Source organism: Engystomops pustulosus, chromosome 7, assembly GCF_040894005.1.
Source record: "Engystomops pustulosus chromosome 7, aEngPut4.maternal, whole genome shotgun sequence".
NCBI classification, from domain to species: Eukaryota; Metazoa; Chordata; class Amphibia; order Anura; family Leptodactylidae; genus Engystomops; species Engystomops pustulosus.
The window spans coordinates 3,354,665-3,367,164 of NC_092417.1; the positions used below are offsets into that span (position 1 = coordinate 3,354,665).

A 12,500-nucleotide genomic window follows, 5' to 3' on the forward strand; every position below is an offset into this window, starting at 1 on the left:
CGATCCAACCTGCCTCCTTCTGGAGGATCATCTTGTGCCACTTGCCGCTGTGCTCAGGGTATGAAACCGCATCGCTGCCGCATCACCGTTATGGTACGCCCAGACATGGTTTGATATTGGTTTGTCTTTTTTGTGGGTCTCCAAGATGTTCCCCCACTCTTCTACGCAGCTCCCTGTAGGTCTTACCCACATACTCAGTACCACACGTACGTGTAACTTTGTACATGACACCAGTCCTCGTGCAGTCTATGTAGTCTCTAATGGTCTAACGTTTCCTGTAACGCTACTTGTGAATGTAAGGGCAGGCAATAACTCCCAGTCACCCGCCTGACTATGGCTATTCACTAGACAATCTCGAGTGGAACCTCTTTTGTGAGAAGTGATTGAGGGGCTTAGGCCTACCAGATTTTTTTAAATCTTTGTTCATCAACAGAATGGGCCAATGTCTCTCCAGGATCTTCCTGGCATCCTCCGACCCATTGTCAAAAGTGGCTATGACCTTCAGTTTATCGTCTGATTCCTTCTTTTCTTTTGGTGGACCATGTAGAAGATCAGTATGACTTTTACTTAAACTGTCCTGATAAGCCTCTGAGGAACCTATCAGGAGACCCACGCTCAAGGAATCTGTCGTTTGCCGCCGGAACTCGTTTTCTGAACTGTAGTTTCAGTGTACCCGCAGGTATCACCCCTTGGGCATTCCTTTACGTAGGGGAAATGGGTGATGACTGTCCCATCTTAATAGTGAATTGGTTGCTGTTGGTTTGCGATAAATGGACGAGTGTAGTGTACCATCCGGTAATTTCGTGATCAGCGCGTCTAGGAACGGAAGGTTTGTTTTATAAATCTCTGATGTAAAATGCCTATATGATTCTGGTTGAGTGAATTTACAAAGTTGCCAAACTCATCCGGTCCCCCACGTTTCTGTTCCTCTGGGGGTATGTGTTCTCTAAAAATACGGGCCCCTGAGTCCCTTCCACCTCTTTTGGTACTATGTCCTTTTTTTATCTTTATAGGACCCTTCACTATCTGATACTCCCGCCTCTGTTGAAGAGACCTCCGTATCAGTGGCACAGGGTTGATGTCTTTGGCTCAATATGCAATAAACCCTATTCTCTTTGAAGTCCTGAAGGTCTCTTATGAATTGTTGATGCTTTCTATCTTTTTAGAAATATTGTTATTTATTCACTGTCTGATCCCTGGATATGGCTGTTACCACCACGGGCTCCCCATCCATCACCCAGGGACTCATCCTATAGACACCTCAGGGGTTGCCCCATGGAGAACAAGTACATCAGGACAGTCCTCCGGTCCCCATACTAAGCACCGTGACACTAGCGTGCCTAGGCTGCAACCACCAGCCACTCCGGTATTCTGGGTCCCGGCTGCCTCCAGGCCTCAAGTAAAGGCCCAGTGGGGGGTGTTGCACATTTATATATTGTGCACATCCTGTGATGCTGCCATGTGTTCATCTTGTTATTCCTGTGTAGGTGTTGTATAGTGTAGTTGGACATGTTTTTATATATTGTCCTCTTTGTGATGTAGTAGATTCCTGTATGATGCAGAGATCCAGTGCTCTGTGCTCTCAGCTCTGTGTCTCCCCTGCCTTGTTGTGCACTAGATCTCTGTACAAGCAGTTACCCGGATGCTGTGACATCATGCAAAAGATGAGAAAAAAGTCTGCTCACCGATTCACAGCAAGATGGGTCAAGGTCCGTGCTGTAGATCCCTCCTGGACTGGAGAAAGTAACACAATCACTTCTGGTTTGTTGATCCAGCAAACAGGACAATGACGCTGTCCGGCTAGCGGGTGTGGATCCTCTGGACCACTGCAGACGATGACACAAGCCACTACCTGGGACCGGAGTCTAAGGGGTGCCCGGTCTACACAAGAGCCCGCCGCAAGGCGAGTTAGACAAGCTGCAAAGTGGTACCACCAGGTCGTTCCTCAGGCGTGACATGTCTGCAGTGGCGACCAAGGTTGAAGTACAGAGACTGCTGGAGCCGGGGAAGGTGAGTGAAGCCGGCCACCGGACCCTGGAGAGGCATGGGTGCACCCGCGATCCGAGCCAGGGATCGCGGGAGCACCCGTGACAGTACTCCCCCTCCCCTTTGGCCTCCCCCTCTTCTTCTTGGTCCCAAGAAATCTCTGGAGGAGAGTCCGATCCAAAATGTTCTCTTCAGGCTCCCAAGATCTATCCTCCGGCCCGAACCCCTTCCAGTCTACAAGATAGAACCGCTTACCCCTCATGATCTTCATCTTCAGAACTTCCTTAACTTCATAGACATCTGGGGAAACCGCTACAGGAGCAGGAGGAGGGGATTGCTGGGAGAAGTGATTCAAGATGATTGGCTTCAGGAGGGAGACATGGAAGGAGTTTGGGATGCGCATAGATGGAGGAAGGCGGAGCTTGTAGGCCACGGGGTTGATACGCTTCAGCACCTCAAATGGACCCAGATAGCGAGGGCCAAGCTTGTAGCTGGTAATCTTCAGCTGGACATATTTTGAAGACAGCCACACTTTATCACCTGGAGAGAAGATGGGAGGAGGCCTGCGTTTCTTGTCAGCCTGGAGCTTGGTACGAGTGGAAGCCTGCCGCAATGAAAGGCGAGTCTGCTCCCAGATGGTCTTCAGATCGCGTATCAACTATTCAACAGCAGGAACATCCGTAGGCACAGGTAGAGGAAGAGGAGGACGTGGATATTGTCCATAAACGATGAAGAAGGGAGAAGCACAAGAATTTTCAGAGTTCGGGGAATTGTATAAGAAATCCGCCCATGGCAATAAAGCGGACCAGTCGTCTTGGCGAGCAGAGACGAAATGGCGAAGGTAGCAGCCTAGAGTTTGGTTGACTCTCTCTACCTGTCCATTAGACTGCGGATGGTATGCAGAAGAGAAGTCCAGTTTCACCTGTAGCTGATTACACAGAGATCGCCAGAAGCAAGAGACAAACTGAACCCCTCGATCCGAAATGATGAGCAACGGAAGTCCATGCAGCCGAAAGATGTTGAAAAAGAATAGGCTGGCAAGGTGCGGAGCAGACGGCAGACCAGGCAATGGAACGAAATGGGACATTTTTGAGAACCGGTCGGTTACCACCCAGATGCCAGTATTCCCAGAGGACAGTGGAAGGTCTGTAATAAAGTCCATGGCCATGTGAGTCCACGGGCTGCTGGGTATCGGCAACGGCATCAGGAGACCAGCAGGTTTGAGGTGTGATGGCTTGTTATGAGCACAGGAAATACAGGAACCCACGAAATCTCGCACATCTTTGGCCAGGTCTGGCCACCAATAGTAATGGGAAATAGAACACTGTACCCCAGGGTGTCCAGCCACACGAGAGCAATATCCCCAAGTCAGAATTCTCCTACGTAGGGCAGGTCGAACATATGTCTTGCCTGGTGGAAGCTGCCAGAGGTCCACTGAAGCAGCAAGAACCAGCCGTTCCGGAGGAACAATATGACTAGGAGCAGGATCTTCTCCAACCACATCTGAAGCACGAGAAAGAGCATCGGCTTTAATGTTCTTCTCTGCAGGGCGGAAATGTATGAGAAAATCAAATCGGGTCAAGTATAAATATGGACCAGATGACGAGCTCCTTCCAGAAGATAGCGCCATTCCTCCAAAGCTAGCTTTATGGCCAAGAGTTCCCGATCTCCAATGGAATAATTCCTTTCGGGAGGTGTGAACGTCTTTGAGAAGAAACCGCATGTGAAGGTACGACCTTTTGGCCCCTTCTGGGTAAGGACGGCCCCAGCACCAATGGATGAGGCATCAACCTCTAACTGGAAAGGCTTTTCCGTGTCAAGCCTTGTGAGTACAGGCGCAGAGGCAAAAGCAGACTTCAACCTAGTGAAGGCATCTTCAGCAGCCGGAGGCCATTGTCTTGGATTAGCATTCTTCTTAGTCAATGTCACGATGGGAGCCACAAGAGAGGAGAAGTGGGGAATAAATTGTTGATAATAGTTGGCGAAGCCCAAAAATCTCTGTGTGGCACGTAACCCCACTGGGCGAGGCCACTGAAGTACAGCTGCCAACTTGGAAGGATCCATTTGAAGGCCTTTATCAGAAATTACATATCCCAGAAACGGAAGACTACTCTGGTGAAATAAGCATTTCTCGAGTTTGGCATATAAACGGTTGCGCCTGAGGACCTGTCAGACATGGATGTGGTGAGACTGTAGGTCTGGGGAAAAAACTAAAATGTAGTCCAGGTAGACTATGACACAAGAGTAGAGCAAGTCTCTGAAGATGTCATTAACAAATTCTTGGAAAACAGTTGGAGCATTGCGGGGTCCAAAGGGCATTACCAGATACTCAAAAGGTCTGTCACGGATATTGAAAGCTGTCTTCCACTCGTCGCCTTCCCGAATACGGATGAGGTTGTATGCCCCTCGGAGATGCAGCTTGGTGAAAACCTTGGCACCCCGGAGTCGGTCAAAGAGTTCAGTGATGAGAGGTAACGAGTAGTGGTTTTTTACCGTGACTTTATTGAGACCGCGGTAATCTATGCACAGACGGAGGGAACCATCCTACTTGGATACAAAGAAGAAGCCAGCACCAGTGGGAGAAGAAGACTTCCGGATGAAACCCTTTTGCAAATTCTCCTTAATATAGGCAGACATAGCCTCGGTCTCAGGCACCGACAACGGGTATACTCGTCCTCGTGGAGGAGACATACCTGGCAGCAGGTCAATGGGACAGTCATAGGGGCGGTGTGGAGGCAGGACCTCTGCTTGTTTTTCAGAAAAAACATCAGCATAGTCTCGGTAGCATGCTGGAAGATTCTTCAGAGGCTTGTCAACCCGGGTAGTTGGCAAGACAGATACTGGGTGAGGAACTTCTAGGCAATGAGACTGACAGTCCAGACCCCAATGGAGAACTTCTCCCGTCTACCAATTAAGGACGGGTGCGTGACAATCTCGTGGTCGAAGTCCAGGCACAGGGTCAGGGCAGGCGGCAGAGATGCGAAGTCAGACTCCGGTCCGGGGTCAGCAACAGGAGGTCCAAGCGGAAGGTTATGGGAACACAGCACACAGGACAGCAGCACGGAGGAACACTGGTACCAGGGAACACGGAGGAGCTCAGGTAACACTGGAACACAGAGGGACTCAGGAACGCAGGAGACACAGGAACGCAGGGGCACAGGAATCTCAAGCAAATTGCAGAATAGCTTTCTCTCAGGCTGTGAGGCACAAAGATCCGGCAAGGGCTTGCAGGAAGAGGCAGGCTTATATAGAGTTAATGAAATGGCCAGCGCTTTAAATCTTAGCGAGACGGCGCTCGCGCGCCCTAGAAGAAGGGGACGCACGCGCCAAGCCGCGGGAGCTGCAGAGGACGCCGCTGGAGCCGGGGAAGGTGAGTGAAGCCGGCAACCGGACCATATACAATTTTACAATATTCCATGTAACAGCTTAAATGCTGTGATGCGATTTTTTAAGCTGTTACATGGAATATTGTAAAGTTGGATATGGTCCTGAAATAAAGCGAGAAGAAATTTTTATTTGACAAAGTGTTTGAGCATCATTGTCCTGTTTGCTGGATCAACAAACCAGAAGTGATTGTGTTGATCTGATTCTGTGTCCTGATTGGCTGGGCTGTTTGTGCACATTCATGTGGATGCCCTCATTGCCTCAGTGCCCTTAGCTGATGTCACAACCATGAAGTCCCATTCACTGCAGGAAAAGCGGAGAGGATTTTACAGATAGGGCTGATAGATATATGAGACTGTATCTCAGAATAGGAATAAGTCGGCAGCAGGATACAGGTATCACTGCAGAGGAGAACAGGCTACTGCACTGCCCTCCACCCCCGGTTTGCATCTATATAATAAGGTTAGATTATCATATGGATACGTATGGGAATGAGGGCAGTGCAGGAGCCTGTATACAGGGATCACAGCCCGGCACAGCATGGAGGGAGAGACCGGCCCATCAGCTGTTTGAGGGCTACGGCCCACAGAGAATCCTCCTGCTGAACTCTATGGCCAATCAGCGCACAGAGGCAGCGGCACATGAAGGGTTAATCATTATGGTAATGGATCTTCCTCTTCACATGAGAAATCTTAGTGTTTTCAGGAGCTGGTTGGGTGTCTCCCGGTGGTGTTGGGTGTAGCTGACATTGGGTCTAACTGTTCAAACCGGGAATGTGGCTCATTATGAAGGGACAGTCACGACAAGACTATTTTTTAGGGTAGAAATATGAACATTGGAGAATGTTGTTTACATATTCATGGCCATATATATATGTATATATGTATGTAGGGATTTCCCCCAACAGTCCTGGTTTCTGAGGAACAGTCCAAATCCTTAGGGTCTATTCCACCGTTCTGTGTGGAGAAGGGAGCCTCAGTTTCCCACTTCACCATTGAGCAGGAGTGATGACACCAATATATTACTGCCCTCTGAGCCACACACAGAAGTGGCAAGGGGTTACCGGGCCTAGGTGGGTATTAGTTTTTGGTTATGAAGGGGGTACATGAAATGGGGGCATTATAAGAATTGGGTGCACAAAAGTTGTACATTATCCGAGGGGGGGGGGCACAATAGTGAGTATTTTAAGTGGGGGGCACATTATGGTGTTGTTTAGGGTGGTGACAAATAAGAATTGGGCATTTTACAGTTTAGGGGCATTCTATAACATGCAAGTCACAATAATTGGGGCATTATATTGTGTGGGAGTAGAGGAAGGGGCATTATACTGTGTGGATAGGCCATAAGTAGACATTACACCAAGTGGAAGTCCCTAGGGGTGGCCAAAGACAGTTTGTAGCTTGTAAGGGGAGGAAGGTATTATTGTGTGGGGACATTAGGATATGGGTTCAGGGTGGATTAAAAGACATGTTCTGAAAACTTTTAAAAAGTTCTGACTTGGAGCTAAGACTCTCAGAAATAATCCATCATCACAGCTGCCAAGTAAATGTAAATGTAAGCTACCGGTGACATCATACATGTAGAGACTCGTCTTCTAGACCAAAATAACATCTTACATATATCCATGATATGGGTAATTGACTTGAAACACAAATATCATTAATATATCCAAAAATCAGGCACTTGGGAAAGTATCGCACATTTTTGAGCCCTGGAAGCTGTACACCCAGCTGCACTCCCAGCTAGTAAGTCGGCCAACCGAGTGAACACCTCAAATCTCAAATCTTCCACCATTCTGCCTGCTGTGACTTGAAATTAAATATAAAATACAAAGAAAAAACATAACATTCAGTTAGGTGTATCCACCAACACTTTACTCCTGAAGAGCTTTTCATAATTTGGTTGTTGTTTCTGTCTCCTTAGGATTCCGGAGATCCCCACACCATTGAAGCCATACTGCGAGCACCTGCTGAAAACAATGATGGAGAGATTGACTTTAAGGAATTTTTAGAACTTGTAGCAAAAGTTGCTGTTGCTTATTTTGAAGCTCTGAGGTCCAAGAAACATCCTCAAAAACATGTGAATTAACCCCAAAACAAGATTGAACCAAGAGAGAGGGCTCAACCCTGGATCAAATCCTCAAACATAACAAAACCCAGAAAGAAGATCCAACTGAGAAAAGTGAGCCAACTCAAAGACAAGCTCTAACCCAAAAATAACCTCTAACCCAAAATCAAGACCCAAACCAGATGAAGGACCCAATACTGAAACAGGACCCAACAGAGAAACAAAACCCAATCCACAAACAAAATCAAAACGAAAAACAAGATGCAGCCCCAAAATGTGATTCATTCCAAAAATAAGACCCAACCCAAAAAACAGAACCAACCAAGGAACAAGATTCCAGACAAAAATAAGAACCAACAGAGATAAAACACTGAAGCACAAGAAGCACAAACTAAGAAAGAAGGAACAAACAAAAAACAATGTTCAGTTCTTCTGCAAGATCAGACCCAAAAACAAGACCAAACCGAGAAACAAGAACCTATCCAAAAACAAGATCCAGCTCAGAAACAAGGACAAATCGAGACGAAAGACCCAAACCAGAAGTAACACTTTATAAGGAAGGAAGACTCCACTCAGCCAAACCAAGAGCATAATTCAGCTCATGAGCCTGACCCTCAAACTGGCTCCAACCCAAAAGAAGATCCAACCAAACAAGACTCAACTCATCTAACTGAAAACATGATTCAGCTGTTCAGCCGAATGTGAAAATCAAGCATGGCCTGACCCTAAAACTGGGCCAAACCCAAAAAGAAGAGAAGTCACAAAAAGAAAATCTACCTGAGAAACAGGAACAAGAATCCAATCAAATTGACCAAAAAAGAGAACCTAACCCAGAAAAACCCAACCAAAATGGAAGATCCGTCTAAGATAAAAGACTCAACTAAAAAAGGAGACCCAATTCAAAAGCAAGACCCCATCATAAAGGAGAAACCAGTCATTTTGAAAGATCCTAAAACAAGATGTGACTGTAAATAGGACTAAAAAAGAGGACGCCGCTCTGAGTGAGGACCTAAGCAAGAAAGAAGACACAGCACAGAACCAATGCTCTGTACAAAAAGATCCAAAGCAGAAACCAGATCCAACAAAGAAGCAATGTTCAGCCCTCATGCAAGATATGACCCAGAAGCATGACTGGACATTAAAGCAGGATCCAATCCAAAAAGATGACCCAAACAAAAAGGAAGATCCAACTGAGAAAAAAGACCCAACCAAAAAAGATGACCCAACTCAGACGCAAGAAACAACCAAAACAGAAGATCAAACTGAGAAAAAAGACCCAACCAAAAAAGATGACCCAACTCAAAAGCAAGAAACGACCAAAACAGAAGATCAAACTGAGAAACATTACCCAACCAAAACAGAAGACCCGACTCAGCAACAAGACCCAACCAAAGAAAAGACCTGATTATTCAGAAAAATAGACTAATGAAAGTGGACCCAGCTCTGAAAGGGGACCGAAGCAAAGAGAAGACCCGGGTCAGAAACAAGTGGACACTGAAGAAGGATCCAAAAAGATGACCCAAACCAAGAGGAAGACCCAACTCAGAAAAAAGACCCAACTAAAAAGAAGACTCAACCTCAGTCTAATAAAATCACTGTCACCAGTCAGTCCTTGGTGTTTGTATAATCACTGCCACCAGTCAGTCCTCAGTCTAGTATAATCACTGCCACCAGTCAGTACTCAGTATAGTATAATCACTGTCACCAGTCAGTCCTCAGTCTAGTATAATCACTTCCACCAGTCAGTACTCAGTATAGTATAATCACTGCCACCAGTCAGTCCTCAGTCTAGTATAATCACTGCCACCAGTTAGTCCTCAGTCTAGTATAATCACTGCCACCAGTCAGTCCTCAGTCTAGTATAATCACTACCACCAGTCAGTCCACAGTCTAGTATAATCACTGTCACCAGTCAGTCCTTGGTGTTTGTATAATCACTGTCACCAGTCAGTCCTCAGTCTAGTATTATCACTGTCACCAGTCAGTCCTCTGTCTAGTATAATCACTGTCATCAGTCATTCCTCAGTCTAGTATATACACTGCCACCAGTCAGTCCTCAGTCTAGTATAATCACTGTCACCAGTCAGTCCTCAGTCTAGTATAATCACTGTCACCAGTCAGTACTCAGTCTAGTATAATCACTGCCACCAGTCAGTCCTCAGTCTAGTATAATCACTGTCACCAGTCAGTCCTCAGTCTAGTATAATCACTGTCACCAGTCAGTCCTCTGTCTAGTATAATCACTGGCAACAGTCAGTCCTCTGTCTAGTATAATCACTGGCAACAGTCAGTCCTCTGTCTAGTATAATCACTACCACCAGTCAGTCATCAGTCTAGTATAATCACTACCACCAGTCAGTCCTCAGTCTAGTATAATCACTGGCACCAGTCAGTCCTCAGTCTAGTATAATCACTGGCAACAGTCAGTCCTCAGTCTAGTATAATCACTGGCACCAGTCAGTCCTCAGTCTAGTATAATCACTGCTACCAGTTAGTCCTCAGTCTAGTATAATCACTACCACCAGTCAGTCCTCAGTCTAGTATAATCACTGGCAACAGTCAGTCCTCAGTCTAGTATAATCACTGCTACCAGTTAGTCCTCAGTCTAGTATAATCACTACCACCAGTCAGTCCTCAGTCTAGTATAATCACTGCCACCAGTCAGTCCTCAGTCTAGTATAATCACTACCACCAGTCAGTCCTCAGTCTAGTATAATCATTGTCACCAGTCAGTTCTCAGTCTAGTATAATCACTGGCACCAGTCAGTCCTCAGTCTAGTATAATCACTGGCACCAGTCAGTCCTCTGTCTAGTATAATCACTACCACCAGTCAGTCATCAGTCTAGTATAATCATTGTCACCAGTCAGTTCTCAGTCTAGTATAATCACTGGCACCAGTCAGTCCTCAGTCTAGTATAATCACTGGCACCAGTCAGTCCTCTGTCTAGTATAATCACTACCACCAGTCAGTCATCAGTCTAGTATAATCATTGTCACCAGTCAGTCCTTGGTGTTTGTATAATCGCTGTCATCAGTCAGTCCTCAGTCTAGTATAATAACTGTTACCAGTCAGTCCTCAGTCTAGTATAATCACTGGCACCAGTCATTCCTCAGTCTAGTATAATCACTGCCACCAGTCAGTCCTCAGTCTAGTATAATCACTGCCACCAGTCAGTCCTCAGTCTATTATAATCACTGTTACCAGTCAGTCCTCAGACTAGTATAATCACTACCACCAGTCAGTCCTTGGTGTCTGTATAATCACTGTCACCAGTCAGTTCTCAGTCTAGTATAATCACTGTCACCAGTCAGTCCTCAGTCTAGTATAATCACTGTTACCAGTCAGTCCTCAGTCTAGTATAATCACTGCCACCAGTCAGTCCTCAGTCTAGTATAATCACTGCCACCAGTCAGTCCTCAGTCTAGTATAATCACTGCCACCAGTCAGTCCTCAGTCTATTATAATCACTGTTACCAGTCAGTCCTCAGACTAGTATAATCACTACCACCAGTCAGTTCTCAGTCTAGTATAATCACTACCACCAGTCAGTCCTCAGTCTAGTATAATCACTACCACCAGTCAGTTCTCAGTCTAGTATAATCACTACCACCAGTCAGTTCTCAGTCTAGTATAATCACTGTCACCAGTCAGTCCTCAGTCTAGTATAATCACTGTCACCAGTCAGACCTCAGACTAGTATAATCATTGTCACCAGTCAGTCCTCAGTCTAGTATCATCGCTACCACCAGTCAGTCCTCAGTCTAGTATCATCACTACCACCAGTCGGTCCTCAGTGATATATAATCACTACCATCAATTGGTCCTCAGTTTAGTATCACCACCAGTCACTCCTTGGTGTAGTGTGATCTCTACCACCAGTCAGTCCTCATTGTGAAATAATCACTGTCACCAGTCAGTCCTCAGTCTAGTATAATCACTGTCACCAGTCAGTCCTCAGTCTAGTATAATCACTGTTACCAGTCAGTCCTCAGTCTAGTATAATCACTGCCACCAGTCAGTCCTCAGTCTAGTATAATCACTACCACCAGTCAGTCCTCAGTCTAGTATCATCGCTACCATCAGTCAGTCCTCAGTCTAGTATAATCACTACCACCAGTCAGTTCTCAGTCTAGTATAATCACTACCACCAGTCAGTCCTCAGTCTAGTATCATCGCTACCACCATTCAGTCTTCAGTCTAGTTTAATCACTTCCACCAGTCAGTCCACAGTCTAGTTTAATCACTACCACCAGTCAGTCCTCAGTCTAGTTTAATCACAGTCACCAGTCAGTCCTCAGACTAGTATAATCACTGTCACCAGTCAGTCCTCAGTCTAGTATCATCGCTACCACCAGTCAGTCCTCAGTCTAGTATCATCACTACCACCAGTCATTCCTTAGTGTTATATAATCACTGCCACAAATTGGTCTTCAGTTAAGTATCACCACCAGTCACTCCTCATTGTAGTGTGAACACTACCACCAGTCAGTCCTCAGTCTAGTATCATCGCTACCATCAGTTAGTCCTCAGTCTAGTATCATCGCTACCATCAGTTAGTCCTCAGTCTAGTATCATCACTACCACCAGTCAGTCCTCAGTGTCATATAATCACTACCACCAATTGTTCCTCAGTTTAGTATCACCACCAGTCGGTCCTCAGTGTAGTATAATCTCTACCACTAAACTGTACACAGTAGCTGCCCGCTCTGTTTTTGCTTCATTAGGGCCTGATGTAGCCTCTGAACCCAGGCTGGTGCTGGCTGATATGTTCAATCCTGCACCTCTGTTTTGAGACCCCATTCCCATTGTAGTGGCAACGTCTGGAGGCAGCCGGGGCCCAGAATACTGGAGTGACTGGCGGTTCCGGCCTGGGGCACGCTGTGGTCACGGTGCTTGGTATGGGGACCGGAGGACTGTCCTACAGCCTGGCCGCTCTCCAGCAGGTGGTGTGTGCAAGAAATATGGAGGGAGAGGCTGAGGTACTGAATCTCCCTGGGGCAACCCCTGAGTGTCTGTAAAATAAGTCCCTGGGTAATGGATGGGGAGCCCGTGGTGGTAACA

At 46.4% G+C, this 12,500-nt stretch overlaps 1 protein-coding gene across 1 annotated transcript in view; it reads left to right on the plus strand.

Moving 5' to 3' along the window:
- The window catches only part of LOC140069129 (protein S100-A1-like), a 47,971-nt gene extending 38,926 nt beyond the window's left edge, over positions 1 to 9,045 (plus strand). The window contains exon 3 of the mRNA XM_072114492.1: positions 7,294 to 9,045. Coding sequence (XP_071970593.1) covers positions 7,294 to 7,458 — 165 coding nt within the window. The 3' untranslated portion in view covers positions 7,459 to 9,045. The remainder of the gene's footprint in view (positions 1 to 7,293) is intronic.
- The last annotated feature ends 3,455 nt before the right edge of the window (positions 9,046 to 12,500 follow it).